General features: G+C 36.1%; 1 protein-coding gene across 2 annotated transcripts in view; it reads left to right on the top strand.

The window, feature by feature from the left end:
- Positions 1 to 21178, top strand: part of Lrp6 (LDL receptor related protein 6) — a 170939-nt gene that overhangs the window by 63088 nt on the left and 86673 nt on the right. For both annotated transcript variants that reach the window (XM_076854131.1, XM_076854130.1), the window contains one exon: positions 2291 to 2488. In XM_076854131.1, the coding sequence (XP_076710246.1) occupies positions 2295 to 2488 (194 nt within the window). In that variant the 5' untranslated portion in view covers positions 2291 to 2294. The remainder of the gene's footprint in view (positions 1 to 2290; positions 2489 to 21178) is intronic.

Raw genomic sequence — 21178 nt, 5'->3', positions numbered from 1 at the left:
AACAAGGCTCTTTGTCTCTTTCCTAGGACCTTCATGTTAAATTTCCAGTTTGTTTGCTGGAAATTTTATTGCCTGCCCCAGCCAGTGTCCCTAGGATAACAGACTGCCCTGACTGTCTATACTCTTGCTTTTGACAACATTGCTAGGCATAATTTTTTTTTTTTTCATGGTTCGTCCTTAATAAAGTCATCCCCTCTTGTAAGGCAAAGTAACTGTAGTTCTCATGGCTTGCCATGTCTATGTAAGGTAGAATTTTTTTTTTTTTTTGCCACAAATTGACATTATTGGTAGGGATGCAGTTAGCTCTTAGCTAAAATATCACAGTTCTGGAGCTTTATTAGATTTTCCTTGAATACATGTTCCTCCTTTTATCAATTTTCTGAGACTTTAGTTATTTTTGGCAGTGTTGTCCTATTTTTTCATTACTTTTAGGTCAGAGGATTTATGGAGTCTCTCACAGAAACTCTTGAAGCCACAGTGTCTGTGTTCTTGTTAGTCTCTGTTCAGTCATTCTCACATTGCAGCAAGTACACCTCCCTACCTGCAAAACAAAGCCAGTCATTTCATCTTCAATTTTAAAAGTGTTCAAGTGTCTTCATGCTGCTCTCAGAATAAACTTCCCAAATTATAACATGGTCTGGCCTGCTTTCCTATATAGTTTTATCTCATGTAAATGTACTCATTTTTATCCTGTATTCTAGACTGTATCCAGTCAGTAGCCTCAATTTAAGGAGCACTTTGCTTTCTGTTTCTTAAAAGTCCAGGCTCTGACCTATGTCGTTACAGGTTTGGCTTTCTAGTCCCCATTTGTTAACCATGACTTTGAGGAATACACTTATTTTTTTTTTAATTTTCTTATATGAAACGTGATGATGAGTAATAGTCCATAAGGTTGTAAGGCTTAATTGAGGAAATATATGTAAAGCTATTAGCACAGTACCTTGTATCTGGAAGGTATTTTTGTTCCCCACTTGATGTTCTCCTCCCAGCCTTTTTGAATAAGCAGTTTATATGAAATAGTAGAGATTGCAGTGTGCTTAAGTAAAATTAATCCATTATCACCAGGCTATCAATTATTTCAAAGTTAAACCTGTATTTCACTCTGCGCTCTAACACATTTTAGAAACTCATTACTCTTAGTTCATAGCACCCTCTTATCTTTTTTGGAAATAATACTTTTTAAAAATTTAAAAAGTTGTTTTAATTAGTTATACATGACAGTGAATGCATTTATGCACTTTGATATACATAGATGGGATATAATTTCTCATTTTTCTGAGTATACATGTTGCAGAATCATATTGGTCATGCAATCACATATACATACAATAATAATGTCTGTTTCATTCTACTGGAAATACACTTTAAAGTATTACAGAGTGTTTCCTTTATATCAAAGAAGAAATAGTTTCTTCCCTGTATTGAGGCTGTTAAACTCTTTAATTTTTTATTTTGAAAAAAATTTTAATTTTGTACACAAAAAAGAAAGTAAATCAGTGAATTCCTGTAGATAACAACTATAGACAATTAGCGCATTTAAACATTTAACATTAATATAGTAGTACTGTATGATTTGATATTCCTCCAATTTTGTCTTTTCCCCCAATGTCTTTAGAATTTCCCCCCACCTTATTAGTCCATGTTGGCTTGATGTGCACTTCATATAGTTACCATATTTCTTTATTCTACTCCAGTCTGTATTGTTTCCTCAGCCTTTGATTTTCATGGTATTGTTTTGTAGAATACACCTTGAGTATTTTCCTCATAATTTTATTTATATGATGTACTTTTAGGCAGCAATAATAGGTAAGAGATTTATATAAGATTCCATGTTCTTGTCAGTGTATCACATTAAAAGATTTATGATGCTGTTTTAATCTCCATTGGTGTTGTTAATGTAGATAACCTTTTTTATAATCTCCATTGGTGGTGTTATGTTAATGTAGATAACCTTTTTATGTTAGTATGCCAGGTTTGTCTAAAGGTATCATTTTCTCCTTTGTTATTAAGTAACCTGTGGGGAGACACATTGAGATAGTATGAATATTCTTTATCCTCTTAAATTTTGATCCAGTGTTTTTTTTTTTTTTTTTTTGCAAACTTTGATGATGCTTGTCTGAAACGGATATTACTGTGGTAGTTACAAAAAGATTACTAAAATTAAAAAAAAATTCTTGAGGTTTTAGGTTTAGTATTCTCTGGAGAGCTTGCTTTATCTAGTAGTGTTAATTACAGAATATTTTGTTGTTATTTGTTTATATCATGGTTTTAATTGTTTTATTTCCTTTAGGTTCATGTACTGGACGGACTGGGGAGAAGTGCCAAAGATAGAACGTGCTGGAATGGATGGCTCAAATCGTTTCATTATAATAAACACTGAAATTTACTGGCCAAATGGACTGACTTTGGATTATGAGGAACAGAAGCTTTATTGGGCAGATGCAAAACTTAATTTCATCCATAAATCAGATCTGGATGGAACAAATAGGTAAGATTATTATATTAGGCTTTTTTTTTAAATGTAAGAAAACTCCATGTTGGCTTGATATATAGTAACCAAAGTATAAAGCCTAATTTTCTTAAGAAATTAGTATATTTTTGGCTAAGTGTTGGGGAGGAAGAATAGACTTTTAGTTTTTTTAAAAAGTAATTACAGCTGGGTGTGGTGGTGTATGCCTGTTATCCCAGCTATTTGGGAGGCTGAGATAGGGGGATTTCGAGTTCAAAGCCAGTCTCAGCAAAAAGCAAGGCGCTAAGCAACTCAGTGAGACCCTGTTTCTAAATAAATACAAAAAGGGTTGGGGATGTGGTTCAGTGGTTAAGTGCCCCAGGTTCAATCCCTAAAACTCGCCCAAAAAAGTAATTGCATTTGCCATTCACGGATTATATTTTCTCCTTCCTTGTTGTGAATTGACTTAGAAGTGGTTTTCAACCAGGGATAGTAGTATCTCTACTCCATCCCAGGACATTTGGAAGTGGTGAAGAATTTTGGTAAACCTACTGCCTTGGCGTGTTAGCAGCATTTTAGTTCTTGGAGAACTAGGGTTGCTGAACATACTGCAATGTGCTGGACATAAACGCAACAAAGAATTGTGTACTTAAAATTAGCAGTAGATTCTTCAAGTACTATTTATGGAAGTTTGCTTGACAAGTCTCTATATGAGACCAGGGTGTCTTAAGTTTGTTTTCGTTACTGTAACAAGAATACCTGAGGGCTGGGGATGTGGCTCAAGCGGTAGCGCGCTTCCCTGGCACGTGTGCGGCCTGGGTTCGATCCTCAGCACCACATACAAAAAAAAAAAAAAACCAAAAGATGTTGTGTCCGCTGAAAACTAAAAAATAAACATTAAAAAATTCTCTCTCTCTCTTAAAAAAAAAAAAAAGAATACCTGAGACAGGGTAATTTATAAAGAAAAGAGGTTTATGTCAGGCACAATGATGCATGCCTATATTCTCAGCTACTTGGGAGGCTAAGGCAGGAGGATCACAAATTCAAGGGCAGCTTATCTCAAAAAGGGTTGGGCATGTACTAAGTGGCAGAGCACTTGCCTAGGAAAATTAAAGTTGTGGATTTAAAGGCCCAGTACACCCCCCACCCCCCAAAGTTTATATTTGCTCATGGTTCTGAAGACTGAGAAGTTCAAGATTAGGCAGCCATATCTGGTGAGCACTTCATGCTATAACATGTCAGGAAAAGCAAAAGATCAAGCAGGCGTGTACCGCAGAGGTGAAGGTCCAAAGGGAGCACAGATGGCTTTATAATAACCTGTTCTTATGATAACTGTTCCATTCTGGGAACTATAAATCTGTTCTTAAAGAGCCTCCAGTGATTTAAACACTTCTTAAAGCCTCACCCTCTTGATACTGTTACTTTGCCAGTTAAATTTCATGGGTGGGGACAAACCACATCCAAACTGCAGGCATTAACCAACTTTTTCTGTAAGGGGTCCTGGTTTAGCTTATTGTGCTATTTATCGTTTGAGAGCACCTATAGGTAATGCATAAGGGAATAGGTGTGGCTATGTCCCAGTAAAGCTGTGGTTATAAAATGGATAGTAAGCCTCTGGGCTGAAGTTCAGTGACCCCTGGATTAAGAGAAAGACCTACTGCATGCATCATATATTCCAGTTATCCCTAGGAAGACAAAGTCTGTAATACAGATACGTGGAATTTCTTCTCAGATCACATTTAGGTTTTAATGACATTTTATATTTACTTTCTTGTGTTTGATCATGTGAGTTTTTGATGGTCTTTCTAACATTCTATTAGAGGTGAGTCTGAGGTAGTTGAAGGATTATTCAAACTGTAAACTTTTGTAAATTCTCTGAGTTATGAAAAGTTTAAAAACTTTAATCAAATTAGTCTTTTGTTATCATGGAGTTTTTTGGCTCGTTTCAAAAAAGTGAAATAACCTATAGCCTGATGATTTAAAGAACTAAAAATAAATGTTAAAAAGTACATTTATGATGTTGCTCAGTGGTTAAGCACCCTTGAGTTAACTCCCTGGTACCCCCCAAACAAAAAAACAAACAAACCCCCCAAAACCAACATTTATGAGGGCTGGGTTGTGGCTCAGTGGTAGAGTGCTTGCCTAGCATGTGTGAAGCACTGGGTTTGATCCTCAGCACCATATAAAAAAATAAACAAAAATAAAGGTATTGTATCTAAAACTTAAAAAAAAAATGTGCAGGTTATTATAAAGCCTGTGCCTCCTTTGGGCCTTCATTTATGATGAATTAATTAAGCAGTTGTGTTTCAACTTCTAATTTGGTCGTCGTCGTTGTTGCTCCTGCTTTTATTTTTAAAGGAAAATTGACATACAAGGTGTGAAACCATATTTATAAAAATGACTATAAAACTAGTGTCAGGCATTAGAAATACAAACAGGTAAGGAAGGTCAAGCCACCAACAGCCACAAGACCTCCATGGTATCATTCTCTGCAGGAGTGAGCAAATAGAATTAATAGGGTATCTCATAGGACTTGGAAGTAGGGGAATGTCAAAACAGCTTCAACTATTTGCTGGATGATGTAGTGACCTATTTTTAAAAGTGGTAATTTATAAAGAAAATTTATTAAGAAATGGAAAGGTATGTGGTTTTCCAGTGTAATATCAGGCACGTGTAGTATGTTCATGGTAAGAACAAAAGAATCTAGTATGGCCTGCTCCAGTGAACTCTCAAAATGTGTGTGGCAGACCTCTCATCCAGAGCAGGGTACCACAATGAGCAAAAATCAACAATGCTTATTTTCTAAGAACTCCTAGCTTTTTTGTCTAAAAAAAAATGATAACTGTTCCATACTTGAGAAGAACAACTTAGAGGAGGAAAAGTTAATTTGGGGCTTTTGGTTTCAGAAGTTTCAGTCCATAGATAGCAGTCTCCATTGCTCCGGGCCCAAGATGAGGTAGCATAACATGGGGAAAGGACTAAGTGAAGGAAAGTTGCTCAGCTAATGGTGGGGTCAGGAAGTAGAGAGAGAACAAGGGAAGGAGAGTGACAGAAAAATAAAACATCAGACTGAGTTGGAGGAAAGGGAAAGAGGACACAGGAAAGATATACGCTTCTAGGGCATAACCTAAGTGACCACCTCCTCTACCTATGCCCCATCTGCCTACAGTTTCCAATCCAACAGTTCATTAAAACTAGGACGGACTGATTAGGTTACAGCTCTCATAATTCAGTCATTTCACCTCTGAATATTCTTGCATTAACAGGAGCTTTTGGGGATACCTTATCCAAACTATAACACCAAGCTATCATATTTTTTGGTTTTCCTATATTTTTTATTGGTACATTATACATAATGGTAAGATTCGTTGTTATATATTTGTACATGCACATTATGTAACAAAATAGTTTGGCCAATATTATTCCCCTTTTTCCTCCCTTTCCCTGACCCTGGGGCCTTTACTGATTTCCCTTCGGTTTTCATGGGATGTCTCCCACCTTCCCTTTCCATTTTCCTCTCTAGTTTCCACATTTAAAAAAAAAAAAAAAAAAAAAAAAAAGATCCTTGACTTTCTGAGTTCAGCTTATTTTGCTTAACATAATGTTCTCAAGTTCCATCAATTTTTCATTCATTATGTCTGAATAAAACTCCGTTGTACATAGATACCACATTTTCTTTATCCATTCATCTGTTGATGGACCTAGGCTGGTTTCATAGTTTGTCTGTTATGAATTGTGCTTTTATAAACATGCGTATGTATGTATAACTGTAGTATGATGACTTTAATTCTTTAGGACAAATACTGAGGAGTAGTATACCAAGCTATAATATTTTTGATTATTATGTGAGAAAACAGGAATAGATTTTATAGTTAGGAAAACCACCTTAAATACCACTTTCTTCTGAAAGTTCAGGAAAACTAATTGTTCACAGTTATGAGAATCAAATAAAGTCTCATTAAAAGTTACTGCAAAGGAAAAAAGAGTGAGGAACAGAATATAGCTCAGTTGGTAGAGTGCTTGCCTCTCATGCAAAAAGCCCTAGGTTCAGTCCCTAGCAACACACACACACACACACACACACACACACACACACACAACACCCCCCCCCCCAAAAAAAAAAAAAAACAAACAACAACAAAAAAAACCCATTCAACTGTAGATCCACCTGTCTCCTATTTGCCGGGTTCAGTGGCACTCACTTATAATTCAGTGGCTTGGGAGGCTGAGGCAGGAAGATCATGAATTCAAAGCCAGCCTCAGCAATGGCGATGCACTAAGAGCTCAGTGAGACCCTGTCTCTAAATAAAATATAAAATAGGGCTGGGGATGTGGCTCAGTGGTCGAGTGCCTCTGAGTTCAATCCCCAGTACCAAAACAAAACACCCACCACCCCAACCCCTAGAAAAACATGACCTTGGGGCTGGGGTTGTGGCTCAGCAATAGAGCGCTTGCCTAGCATGTTTGAGGCAGTGGGTTCTATCCTGAGCACCACATAAATACATACATACATACATACATACATACATACATACAGTAATGATATTGTGTCCATCTACAACTTAAAAAAATAAAAAAGGAAGACATAACCTTAAAAGAGATTAAACTTTTCTTCCAAAATGTGAGTTTTGTCATCTCCTTTCTCAGCTTTTCTGATTTTATGTTCTTCCATATGTGTTTCTGGTTTCTCACCAACTTTTGGCATATTTTATTTTTTTTATTCCCATATTTTTATTGGTACATTACAATTGTATATAATAAGAAGACTTTTTATATATTCATACATGCAAATAATATAATAATATAATTTGGTCATTATGGTTCCCCAGTATCTCCTCTGGTCTCCCTTCTACTTAATGAGATACTTTCCCTTTTTTTCTCTGTAGCTTTCATACATGAGAGACAACACATGACCCTTGACTTTCTCAGTTTGGCTTATTTTGTTTAACATAATGCTTTCAATTTTCATCCGTTTTCCTGCTAATGACATAATGTGTTCTTCTTTATGGATGAATAGAACTTCAATGTGTATGATATTAAAAAAAAAAAATAAGGGCTAGGGTTGTGGCTCAGCGGTAGTGTGGGGAGCTACCCGTTGCCCCTGGGCTGAGCTTTCAGGGCTCCCCTCTACCCTACCCGTCCCTCTGGAGCAATGGGGGTACCCATCTAGCACACCTGGGAAAGCTGTGCAAGGCAAGTGGCCTTTACCTTCGCTCAGCAAAGGAACCTGCTTTAAGATGGACAACCCTCTGAAGCCTGATTGCCTTATTTGGTGAAGAACATTCCATCCGACCTCCTTTTCTGTGTCCCTCTTATAAAAATAAAGAGAATCCAGGTGCATGCTCTCTTGCACTGGAGCTGACCCTTGGGGTCACTGAGCCGAGCTGTCCTGCCTTAGAAATTTATGTTCATGTGCTGTGAGGTTTCTTCGCTGTTTTCTTAGTTATTGATACAGCCAGCTCCTTTGAACCCAGTTCATACCACCAGTCCAGACAGCTGGTGATAAGGGTAGAGTGCTCGCCTGGCACGCATGAGGTACTGGGTTCTATCCTTGGCAGCACAAAAAAATAAAATAAAGATTATTGTGTCTACCTACAACTAAAAAACAATTATTAAAAAAAAAAAGAAATCAAAGCTCCATTGTATAAATATTTCACATTTTCTTTATTCATCCATCCACTGATAGCTAACTATACTGGTTCCATAATTTGGCTATTGTGAATTGTGATGTCATAAATAGGGTATTCATGTATTGCTATAGTATGCTGACTTTAATTCTTCAGGATAAATATGGAGAAGTGGTATATAGTTGGGTCATATGATGGTTCCATTCTTAGTCTTTTGTGGAACCTCCATACTAATCTCTGTAGTGGTACTAATTTATAATCCCACCAACATTGTGAAAGTGTTCCCTTTGCCCCACATCCTCTTCAACATTTACTACTGTTTGTATTCTTCATGACTCCTATTCTAACAGGAGTGAGAAGATATCTTAGTGTAGTTTTGATTTGCATTTCCTTAATTGCTAAAAATGTTGAATATTTTTTCATATATTTGTTGACCATTTGCATTTCTTCTTTTGAGAAATGTTTGCTTAGTTCATTTGCCCATTTATTGATTGGGTTACTACTTGTTCTTTTGGTGGTAAACTTGAGGTTTTTAAGTATTCTGGTTATTAATCCTGTCAGAAGAATAGTTAGTTAGCAAAAGCTTTTCTGCTATTCTTTAGGGTCTCTCTTCGTATTCTTGTTGCTTCTTTTGCTGTGCAGAATCTTTTTAATTTGGTGTTATCCCATTTTTTTATTCTTGGTGGTATTTGCTGAACTTTAGGAGTTCTGTTGAGGAAGTTGTTGCCTGTGCCTATATGCTGGAGTGTTTGCCCCACATTTTCTTCTAGGAGTTGCAAAATTTCTGGTCTAATTCTTAGGTCTTTGATTCATTTTGGATTGAATCAAAGATGAGAGATTGGGAGCTGGTCTCATTCTTCATATTGATAACCAGTTTTCCCAGTACCATTTGTTAAAAAGGCTGTCTATCCTTCAGCATTTTTTTTGGGGGGGGGGCACCTTTGTCAAGGATTAGATGACTTTATTTATCTCTGTGTGTTTATCTCTGTGTCTTCTATTCTGTTCCATTTGTCTATGTGTCTGTTTTTATATAAGTACCATGCAGTTTTTGTTGTTATAACTCTGTAGTATAATTTGAAGCCAGGTATTATAATGCCTTCAGCATTGCTTTATTGGCATAGAATTTCTTTGGCCTTTCTGAATCTTTGGTTCTTCCACATGAGTACTGTTTTTTTCTAGTTTTATGAAGAATGTCACTGGTAATTTGATGGGGATTTTGAATTGCAACTATATACTGCTTTTTTTCCCTTTTAATCTACTGTGAGTGAGATAGTTTTCCTGATTTCTTTTTCAGCAAATTTAATATTGGTATACTGTAAAGCTATTGATTTTTATATGTTGATATTGTATCCTGCTGAATTTGTTAATTAGCTCTGGCAATCTGTGGAGGTTTTTGGATCTTGTAGGGTCATATTGATTATTTGTCTTCTTACTTCTTTGTTTTTATCTCTTTTTATTTCTTCTTTTACCTAATCACTGTGGCTTGTATTATATTGAACAGAGGCAGTGAGAATGAACATGGCTTCTCTTGTTCTATATTTTACAGTAAATGCTTTCATTTTTTCCTCATTTAGTATGATTTGGCTTTGAGTTTGTCATAAATAACTTTTATGACGTTGAAGTAAGTTCCTTTTCTCCCTAGTTTGCTCAGTGTTTTTGTCTTAAAGGGGTGCTGAATTTTGTGAAGGCTTTTTCTGAATCTTTTGAGAAGAATATGTCATTTTTGTCCTTAATTCTATTTGTGTGGTGGATTACAAAATTTATTTGCATATGTTAAACTATCTGCATCCTTGGAATGTTTGAAGACAATATGATTATAATGGACAATCTTTATAATATGTTGTTAATATGATTTGCTCATATTTTATTAAGGATTTTTGCACTTAGATTTATTAGGGATATTGGTCTGTAGTTTCTTTTCCTTGACGTGTCCATGTCTGGTTTGGTTTCAGGATGATACTGGCTTCATAGAATTTATTTGTAAGTATTCCACCGCTTTCTATTTCATAGAATACTTTGAGGAACATTGTAATTTGTTGTTCTTTAAAGGTTTGGTAGAATTGAGAATCCATCTGGTCCTGAGCTTTTCTTTTTTGGAAGGGTGCCCCCCGCCATCTCATCACTTGTTTTTGTTCTGTTTATGTCACTTTTGTCTAGAAATGTATACATTTCTTTTAGATTTTTGGATATATTGGAGTGTAACTTTTCAAAATGATACTAATGATCCTTTGGATTACTTTGATGTTTGTGGTGATATCTCTTTTTATACCTCTAATTTTATTATTTTGTGTCTTTTTTTCTTTTTGATTAGTTTGGCTGTGGGTTTACCAATATAGTTAAGTTTCAAAGAACCAAATCTGTTTATTTCATATTTATATTTTTAAGAATTCTCTATTTCTTTGATTTTGACTCTAATCTTAATTATTTGCCTCCTTCCACTGCTGTTGGAATTGGTTTGTTCGTGTTTTTGCAGGGCCTTGCATCATTATGTTCTTTTAGGACCTAATTTTCTTATGTAGGCACACAATAGCTCTAAACTTACCTCTTAGAACCACCTTTGTAGTGTCGTAGAGGTTTTGGTTTCTGGTATATTATATCACTATTCTAATTTGATTTTTTAAAAATATTTATTTTTCAGTTTTCGGTGGACACAACATCTTTATTTTATTTTATGTGTTGCTGAGGATTGAACCCAGCACCCCACTCATGCCAGGCGAGCACGTTACTATTTGAGCCACATCCCCAGCCCCTCTCATTTGATTTTAAGAATTTTAAAATTTCTTTCCTGATTTCTTCTGTCATCCATTCATTATTCAGAAGTGTATTATTCAATCTCCATGTGTTTATATATAAACCATATAGTTTCGAGTTTTTCTTGTCTCCCCCTGCCCCAATTTCAGTCTGTATGATAACAGTACATGGAGTTATATAATTTTTCCCCCTGTATCTACTAAGAGTTGTTTTGTGGCCTTATGGTTTTAGAGAAGGTCCATGAGCATCTGAGAAAAAAGTGAATTCACCAGTTGTTAAATGAAATATTCTACAGATATCTATTAAGTTTGTTGGATTTATAATGTTTTTTTTTTTAGGTCTGAAGAGTGTTTTTGAGAGAGATGTGTTGAAATTTCCTAATATTGATCTAGGGCCTGCATTTTTAAGGCTTGAAGTGTCCTGTTTTATGTAATTAGGTGTACTGATGTTTGTGGCATAAATATTTACTATCATTATATCTTGTTGGATTGTTCCCTTTACTAGTATGAAGTGATTTTTCTTTTTTGTCTCTTTTGATTAATTTTGACTTAAAGTCTGGTTGTTGAACATGAGAATAAATACTTCTGCTTTTTTGGGGGTACCATTTATATAGCATATCGTTTTCCATCCTTTGATTTTCAGCCTGATTTCTTGAAAACAATATATAGTTGGGTTTTATTTCTTAATTCATCCTACCAGCCTATGTCTTTCAGTTGAGGAGTTGACATCATTTGCATTCAGTGTTATGGTAGAGATCTGTTTATTAATTCCTGCATTTTGATTTATTTCTAATGTTTAATTTGGTCTTTTTTTGTTTAGCTACTTTTCAAGTGAAATTTGTGTACATACAAGCTCTGGAATTTGTTTTTGATTTCTTCCTGTGTGTAGTATTTAAGTGTTTTTTGTAGTGCTGGCTTAGTAGTCACAAATTCTTTTAGATTCTCCTTATTTTGGTATGTTTTTATTTCTTCTTCCAGCAGTTGCTGGTTATTGTGATCTGGTTGACAGATCCTTTCTTTCAAGGCTTGGAACACATTCTAAATCTTTCTAGATTTTACTAGAAATCTGGGAATCCAGAAGTAATTCTGATGGGCTTGCCTCTAAATGTGATCTAATGTTTTTCTCTTGAGACTTTTAAAATTAAAAATCTATCCTGCTCTGGACATTAGGCATTTTAATTACGTGTTGTTTTGTGATTCTTTTTTACACTTGTATATTTGGGGTTCTGCTTGCTTCTTGTTTCTAGGTCTATCTCATTCCCAAGATTTGGAAAATTTTTGTTATTAGTTCTCTGAAGAGGTTATTCATGTCATTACTCTGTGTCTGGTGGCCCTCTTCAACTCTTGAGTTTGGCTTCTTGATGTTGTGTCAGAGTTCTTATATATTGTAAACATGTTTGCTTATTTTCTTTAGATCTGCCCAAATATTCAAAGTTGGCCACTTTGTCTTCCAGCTCTGAGATTCTGTTTTCAGCATGGTCTACTCTATTAGAGGGACTATCAACTGAACTTTTTTTTTTTTTTTTTTTTTTTAATTTATTGTGCCTTTCATTTCCAAGGATTCTTTGTTTACTGAGGAATTTCCCATTTATATCCTATACTGACTACTTTAGTTCATTTAGTTTTTCTGTGTTCTTGAATTCAATGATTATTTTTATAATCATTGTTTTGAATTTTTTGTTGTATTTCATTTGCTTTAATATCTTTGAAGTCAGTTGCTTGTAAATTATGAACTTTAGGAAGTGTTATTTATCTGTTTTTTTCATATTTGTTGTATTCCTGTGTTGGGTTTTGTGTGTCTGTTGGGTTCTCTTTCACTCTTCTATTTTAAGAGCATAGCCTTCTCTTGTCGAAGTGATCCTGTCTCTGGAATATCAGTTACTGTCAGCTTTAAATATATTTCCAAGTGAATTTTGTAGTATAGTTTCTCTGCTAGTTCTTTGGTAATAATTTGACATAGTGTATATTAATTACATGAGAACTTAAGAATCCCACTTTTCTTGTAGGTCTCATGAGTGTGGTCCTTTTTGTAGATCAGGAAGTTGTGTTGTATACAGCAGCAACAATAAATAGTACTGAGCCAGATGTGGCATTAAACAACAGGAGTCAGTTATGCCATCTATAGTCCCAATCGCCACAACAACATGACTGATAGTATATACATATTTCTGAAAGATTGTAAAATATAATTCAATAAGAGAAAGGAAAATGGGGTAGGAAGCCCTGAAAGAAAGGAACTGTCAACCAGATCACAGTAACCAGCAATGTCGTACCTCAGAATAGAGGAAGAAATAAAAACCTACCAAAATAAGGAGAAACTAAAAGAATTTGTGAAAGTTTTGAATATTTCAAATTGGAAAGCAAAACTGATATAAAGTAGGAAGAGAAAAAGCCAAATAAGGGAAACTAAAAGAGAGAAACAGGGCTAGGGCTGTAGCTCAGTGGCAGATGCTTAGAATGTGTGAGGTACTGGGTTTGATCCTCAGCACCACATTAAAAAAAATAAATAAAATAAAGACATCCTGTCCATACACAACTACAAAAAAAAGTTAAAAAAAAAGAATAAGAGAATTATTAAAAGGAGAAAAATGGAGAGAAAGAGTGTGATAAGAGAATCCAAAGGTGGGGGGTGGGAACAAAATATCCTAACCCACAAAAGAAAAAGTAACAGATAAAAAACTAATAAAAATATAAAACAAGGGCTGGGGTTGGGGCTCAGTGGTAGAGCACTTGCCTAGCATCTGTGAGGTACTGGGTTTGATTCTTAGCACCACATGTAAATAAAACAAATGTATTTTATTCACAAAACCATAAGCAAAGCAAGAACACACACACACATAATTCTTAATGAAAAGTGGAAGAATTATTTCTTTCATTGAATAAAATAAAGGTCCATCAACATCTAAATATATATGTATATGTATATAAAACAAATATATTTTATTCACAAAATTCTAAGCAAAGCAATAACACACACACACACACACAATTCTTAATGAAAAATGGAAGAATTATTTCTACTTTGGTGGTCAAAACTGTTGACAAGGATGGATGTTCACTGTTGTAAAGACTGTCCGTTCTGTTTCTTCTTTAGAGAGCAAGTACTGGGATTATTAAACCTTTCCTCTTTTTATGTTGCTCACCAAGTTGACAGCTGGAAATAAAGTTCCTTGAAATAACCCTCTGCTTTCCCTTCCCATTGATATAAGATAGGATGGAATAGGAAGTACTCTTGATTAGAATTTTGCCCAGATAGACTAGATCAGTGCACTGACAGGGCTGAGTTAATGTACAGTTCTAAAAGGGGAATTCTGGTGGCTGGAGTTTAGCTCTGATGACCTTTGGGACTTGATTCATGATATCTTTGGAGAGATTAGGTCAACACCCTCCTCAGTCAGGTGGATTCTGGTCACTGTTGGATCTCTGAATCTTAGGGGCCTCTCAAGAATTCCACTTTAGTAGCCAGTCCTCCACAGTACACAGTCTTGTACACTCTACCACTCACAAATATGGCCTTTCCAGGCTCAATTCCTGAGTGTGTAATCGCACACACTTGTTCAGTTTCCCCACTTTCTTTGGCTGGTTTTGTGAGCTACCAGACTCATAAAGAAAATGCTGTAGTCCGGCTGCAGCAGAATAACCGGGGGGTGACGAATAACTTGTGTACGTTGATGCAGCAGGAGTGGAAGCCCTTTATTGTAGGATCTGAGCGATATTTATACATTTTACACAGCTTATCTAATTAGCATAAAATAGATACAGCAGTCAACCAATAAGGAATCTCCACACTTAATGGCTCACTTTTGTTACTTCACAAACCACTCCCTCTGGCATTTGGCCAGGCGCCATCCAGACTTATTTACAGACTTTACCATTTTTCTGGCAAAATAACAGGTGCCAATCTGACTTGTTTACAGACCTTAACATTTCCCCCTTTTGTTTAATTTAAATAAGGACCATAGTGTTTTTTACAGAAACACCATAAATAACCTGCTAGAAACAGAAAGGGAGGATACAAAATGTTATAATTCCAAGCTAATTGATGGCTCCATGCAAGAAGCCCTTGGAAAAATTATACCAGCAATGACACCATTAGCAAAGATATCGAGTTATAATTTGTTGTAGATTACAGTTTGTTGTCTCAGTCCAGATAAAGCAGTGTCTCAATAGATTAACTTACAGTCCAGGTAAATCACAGTCCAGGTAAGTTCTGCAGGCAGCTAGCTTAAGTTGTAGCAGCAGAAACAGCAACAGCTCCGAAGTCTCATCGGGTTCTCAGCCGAAGTTTCCTCTGGTTCTCAGCAACACTGTAAATTCTTTCACCTTTGTTTTCACCGGCACTGGGACGAAGGCAGGAACTCCATGGCTAAAGAAAATACTGTTTCATTTCACTAAGAAAACAAACTTCTGAACAATTTAGCACATTATCTCAAGGTTTTTTACATTTGAAATAAGCCTTAATAGTACTCATTACTCATCAGCCTCCAGGTGGGAGACCCATTATAGTTACTGGTCTTGGAAATGATCAAACTTCAGGGATGCCAGTAGTGTCTTCTGCCAGCTGTAGCATCCCGGGAAGCCCCAGATGGCCCTGGGGAGAGTCCCAGACTCAAACTGCTTCTGGGCACAGGGAGCAAAAGCCTGCGAGACTGTGCCCCCAGGTCAGGTCTAGATTTGGGCTCACAGTGGTGATCACTACCCCGGGCAGGGGGGCGGGGAAGAGCCCGCAGCTGCCGCTTGGAAAATTCTTGCTGCGCCATGATGAGCTTGGGCAGGTGGCAGCCACCTTGTCGATTTATGCACCCTCCGGTATCGAAAGTATTCAGTAATAGCCTTTTGCTGCAACTTTTTTCCTGATAATCCTTCTTCTTCTGAACTTTCTTTTTCTTTCTGACTAGAGTTTCTGGGGTTTTATCAACACATGCCCTAACTATTCTTGGTTCCATTTGGGTGCCTTTTTCCCTTATCAATTTACTTCTCACCCCTTCCATATTTTTATCACAAAGACAATACAACATTTGAAGACAAAACAAGACACAAACATACTGTATCAATCTTCTCCATTTTCTCGAAGTGGCCATTTTTCCTCTCGCCCTATCTGCCTAGGGACGAGCAGATTGTTCCCGTCCTATCTATGGACGGGCAGCTTTTTTCGTCACTTACCCCTGAGTGTCCCGGGGCTCCCCGTACGGGCCACCATCTGTCGTAGTCCGGCTGCAGCAGAATAACCGGGGGGTGACGAATAACTTGTGTACGTTGATGCAGCAGGAGTGGAAGCCCTTTATTGTAGAATCTGAGCGATATTTATACATTTTACACAGCTTATCTAATTAGCATAAAATAGATACAGCAGTCAACCAATAAGGAATCTCCACACTTAATGGCTCACTTTTGTTACTTCACAAACCACTCCCTCTGGCATTTGGCCAGGCGCCATCCAGACTTGTTTACAGACTTTACCATTTTTCTGGCAAAATAACAGGTGCCAATCTGACTTGTTTACAGACCTTAACAAGAAAACGTGTTGTTCTCTGACTTAAATTCTCTGGGCACAATCTTCTCTGTGCCTGTTTCAGTTACAGTCTGCTGAGTATACCCTAAACCATACAGTAGGCTCTTGCCAGGCAGTATACAGCCTGGTATCCCCATAGCTGCAAGGTGCAGCATGGCTTCCTCAAGAGGGGGTCTCATCTCTTGTTTGCCAGTTGGAAAACAGGGCACTTTTTTTTTATACATCAGCCTCTGGTTCTGCTAAGTACAGTCAGCTTTTCTGTTTTGCAGGTTTTTCTGTGTTATATTTGTACATTATTTTCTCTCTGTTTGTTTTACCCCTCCCGTCTCTGGTGAACTGGCACTGTGGGTTGGTCTGTGATGTCCTTATTTTTGTCCTCTGTCCTGAGCACTCAACTTCCTGTTTTTGAATCTGACCATTTGATACTGAATTTCAGGGAATTTTCTGTGACACCCATTTTGCTGAGAATTTTGAGCCATGGGCGCAACTGGAAACCTCAGCCTTCCTCTAATCCATCATTTTATATATCCCTGTCTGAGAGGCTTTAAAAAATATTCTTTAGTATTGTACATACAGAATCATGTTATCTGTGATTAATGGGAATTTATTTCTTTCTTTTTCATTATGAATGCCTTCTTTTCTTGCTTGATTGCGTTGGCTAGAACTCTTGTAAAATATTGTTGCTTTCCAAATCTTTGGGAAAAGCATTCAATTATTTTTTTGCCATTAGACATGATGCTAGCTGTAGTTTTTTTTGTGGCAGGCTTTCATCAGAATTGATGCCTGGATTGGGGGGAAGATTGTATATTACTAATTTATTTGCTTTATTTGTATAGATCTGTTCAGATATTTTTAAAATTTCTTCTTGAATCAGTTTCAATTGTTTTTTTCTAGGAATATTTTATTTCATATGAATTGTCCAATTTGTTGCCATAAAATTGTCCCTGGTATCCCTTGTATGATTCTTTTAATTTGTGTAAATTGATGGTGATGTTCCTCTGTTATTCATAATTTATTTGGTTTTCACAGTAGTGTCTTAGCTTTTTTTTTTTTTTTTTTTTTTTTTTTTTTTTTTTAAGAGAGACAGAGAGAGAGAGAGAATTTTTTTTTTTAATATTTATTTTTTAGTTTTTTTTTCGGCGGACACAACTTTGTTTATATGTGGTGCTGAGGATCGAACCTGGGCCGCATGTATGCCAGGCGAGCGCGCTACCGCTTGAGCCACAACCCCAGCCCGTGTCTTAGCTTTTTACTTGGTCACTATAGCTAAGGGGTTGTCCATTTTATTAATCTTTTCAAAGAACCAACTTTGAGTTTTTCTGTTTTGCTGATTGGCATCCTGATATTTTTGTTTTCCCCCTATGCTTGCTTTGGATTTAGTTTATTCTTTCATAGGTTCTTAAAGTCAAGCAGGTTGAAAGAAGATTTATTTGAGATCCATCTTCTACAATAGGCACTTACATTCTATAAATTTATCCCTAATTACTGCTTTGGAGGTAGTCCATAAAATTTTATATTTTTGTTTTCTTTTAGCTCAAAACTTAATTTTTTTTTCTGTGACTGATTGCTTATTTCCAAACCCAAGGAAAAATTTGGAAAATATAGAATTTGGAAAAGAATTTGATTTTCTAAATTTCCATCTGCTGTTGATTTCTTAATGAATTCCATTTGGGTCAGAGAATATGCTTTGTATAATTTCAGTCTTTTGAAATTAATTCTGTGAGCTAGTATGTGGTCTGTCCTGGATAAAGTTCCATGCATACTTGAGAAAGATTTTAAGTCTCTTGTTGGTTGGAGTGTGCTCTAGATGCTAGGCTATGATGTTAATGTTAGGTTAATATTGTTCACATTTTCTATATCCTTGATAATTTTTTGTCTATTTGTCCTTTTCTTTAATGAGAATAGGGTGTTAACATCTTTAGCTGTATTTTTGAACTGTTTTCCTTTTTCCATTCTGAAATGTTTTGCTTCATTGTACTGGGGCTCTGTTTTTATATTGTTATGTGTTGGCTATTATATTTTCCTGATGATTTGATTCTTTGACATAAAATAGCTTTTTTTTTTACCTCTAATATTACTTTTTTCTTTTTCTTCATTTTTTTTTCTTTTTTTTTGGGGGGGGGAGTACTGGGGATTGATCCTAGGGTTGCTTTACCACTGAGCTACATCTTTAGCCCTTTTAATTTTTTATTTTGGGAAAAGGTCTTACTGAGTTGTTGAGGATCTTGCTAATTGCTGAGGCTCAATTTGCAGTCTCCTTCCTTAGCCTCCCAAGTTGTTGGGATTATAGTTGTGCACCATCATGCCTGCTATAATACTTTTTTTTTTTTGTTTTGTTATATTTCATCTGACAGAGCTGCTCCAACAAACTCTGTTTTATATTACTATTACTGTTTGCCATAACTTTTTACTGTCAACAGATTGTGTCTTTGTATCTAAAATGTCACTTGTAGACAGCATATAGTTGGATCTTAGTTTTATTCAGTCTTGACAACCTTTGCCTTTTGATGTATATTCACATTTAATGTTAATTATAATGTTAGGCTTACAGCTGACCTTTTTTTACTTTTTATCTTAGGTCATTTTTGTCCTCTTCTGTCTTAAGTATTTAAATGTTTTCCTCTCAGTATTTTAATTCCTTTGCAATCTTCTTAAAATATATTTTCATTTAACAGTAACTATTTGATAGATTGCATTTTGACAAAATCTACTTCTTGAAACTGTTAACTTAATTTTTGCTAAATGCAGAAATTTCACTCCTGTATAGCTCTGTTACTTCTTTTCTTCATGGTGTTATTTATATTTCATTGCTGTTACAGTAATAGTCATGTTAATAATTGCTTCATACAATCTTTTTTTTTTTTGTACTGGAGATTGAACTTAGGGGTACTTGATCACTGAGCCACATCCCTAGCTCTCTTTTGTATTTTAGTTAGAGACAGAGTCTCACTGAGGTTGCTTAGTGCCTTGCTTTTGCTGAGGCTGGTTTTGAACTCAAGATTCTCTTTGCTGGGGCTGGTTTTGAACTCAAGATTTTCTGCCCCAGTCTCCCAAGCCGCTGGGATTATTTTATTTTCATTAAAAACTGTATTTTTTTTTTTTTTAAGCTTACAGAAGAAGGCAAAGTTCATCATCAGTTTTCCGACTTTACAGAGAACTCTCATGATTGTATGTGTTTGGGGAAAAAAACCCAGCAGTTTGCTTTCTGAGATAATTGTTTCCTTCTCCACTTTTTTCTGTGCCTAATTTTTCCATTTTTTCTCTTGTACCTATCAAACTCACTTTTCATTCTATTACCAGTGACTTGTCCTCATTTCAAGGCTGCCTCGAAGGGAACCCTTCTAGGGGTTACCTAGAAGTTCAATTTTGAGAGTTAACTGTTGTTGGAAATAATGCTAGCCCATTCAGTGCTGATAATGGGTTTGTTGTATTCACTTATTCTCAGAGTAGCCACAACTCCTACTATTCAGTTACTGTTCTAACTTTGTTTGCCATGCTTTCCAGTGTTGTCTTGGAAGTTCTGCCCTTAGGTATTCTCTATTCCTTTTTGTTTGTTTTTTACTCCTTTTTCAGAGGTTCTGATAACAATTAGTAATATCGTCTGGCTGTTTATAGTTTTCCACAACTTTTTCTGTCTTGGTGTTTTAATTTGCCACATAGTTTTAGAAATGTTGTCTTAGGGTTTTTGATTTTGCTATCGAGTTTGTTTTTCTGTAGAGGATTTATGGAGATTTTTCAGTAAATTGTGCCACCATCATTAATGTTATCTTTCTAGGTGTTGCTACAGCCTTTCTTATGGGGGAACCTCGCAAGATGTTTAAACTTGGTTAAGATGTTAAAAGTGCATGACAGTGGTTCATGGTGTGGTTAAAATAAGATTTATTAACCCACATAGGCAGGCAGTTCTGAGATGGGGCAGTATTTCCCAGAAGGTGTCCAGAAACAGCAAATGAGAGTGCGGAGATATTTTATAAAGAGTAAATCCAACTGGTATGGAATTTGAAAGTAGCAAATGCAGGATATAGCAAAAGAACTCTTGTACTCGGGGCATAGTGATATGAATGAGCTTTTTCAGTAAGCTGCAGAAACTGACAGACTAGCACTAAATCAAATCATCTGTTGGTGGGTCTATCTCAGTTTCTTTTCCTTGGTCTCCATAATTGAGATCCATTTTTAAGCTCTAATTATTCTGACATACACTAATAAGCTGGACTATGTACAGTTATCTCCACTTTCAGCAACAAGTCCCCATTGACTGGACAAATAAGTAAATGACTCTCAACTGATAGTTTCATAGTGCTGCTTTTTCTTCAGCTCTGTTAATTACATCTTTTCTATTTTAAACATTTACTTTTATTAATCATTCACTAAGTGTTTAATAAGTACTCTAAATTATGTGTATCATATGAGATTTTTGGAGTAAAAATAAGCTAACATCTTCACTCTCCAAAAGTTTATCTGATACATAATTGATGAACAAGTAAATGTTTAAAAAAATAGTCCAGTAACCTTATTTGAACCTAAAAGAATAAAAATGACTTGTAGGTGAGGAGATTAAGGAAGGCTATGAAAAAGTGACATTTAAATTGGATATTAGTATGTTGAGGGCCACAGCCGAGTTGGGATGACGCATGGCATTTTTGCCAGAAGTAGTGGTTGAGAGGTGATGCAAGCAATTCTTTAACATGATGACTTTTGAGTTCTCGTGGAGTTCCCATTGAGTTCCTGTTGAGCTCTCGTGGGGATTCCTGAAGAGTTCGCATTGGTTGGGGAAGTGCCGGAGGAGGGATTTTCCGGTTGGTGGTTCCTGGAGGAGCCGCGTGGGTGGTTTGGGAGAGTT

Source organism: Callospermophilus lateralis, chromosome 4, assembly GCF_048772815.1.
Source record: "Callospermophilus lateralis isolate mCalLat2 chromosome 4, mCalLat2.hap1, whole genome shotgun sequence".
In the NCBI taxonomy this organism is placed as follows: Eukaryota; Metazoa; Chordata; class Mammalia; order Rodentia; family Sciuridae; genus Callospermophilus; species Callospermophilus lateralis.
This window is presented reverse-complemented; position numbering and strand designations above follow the sequence as displayed.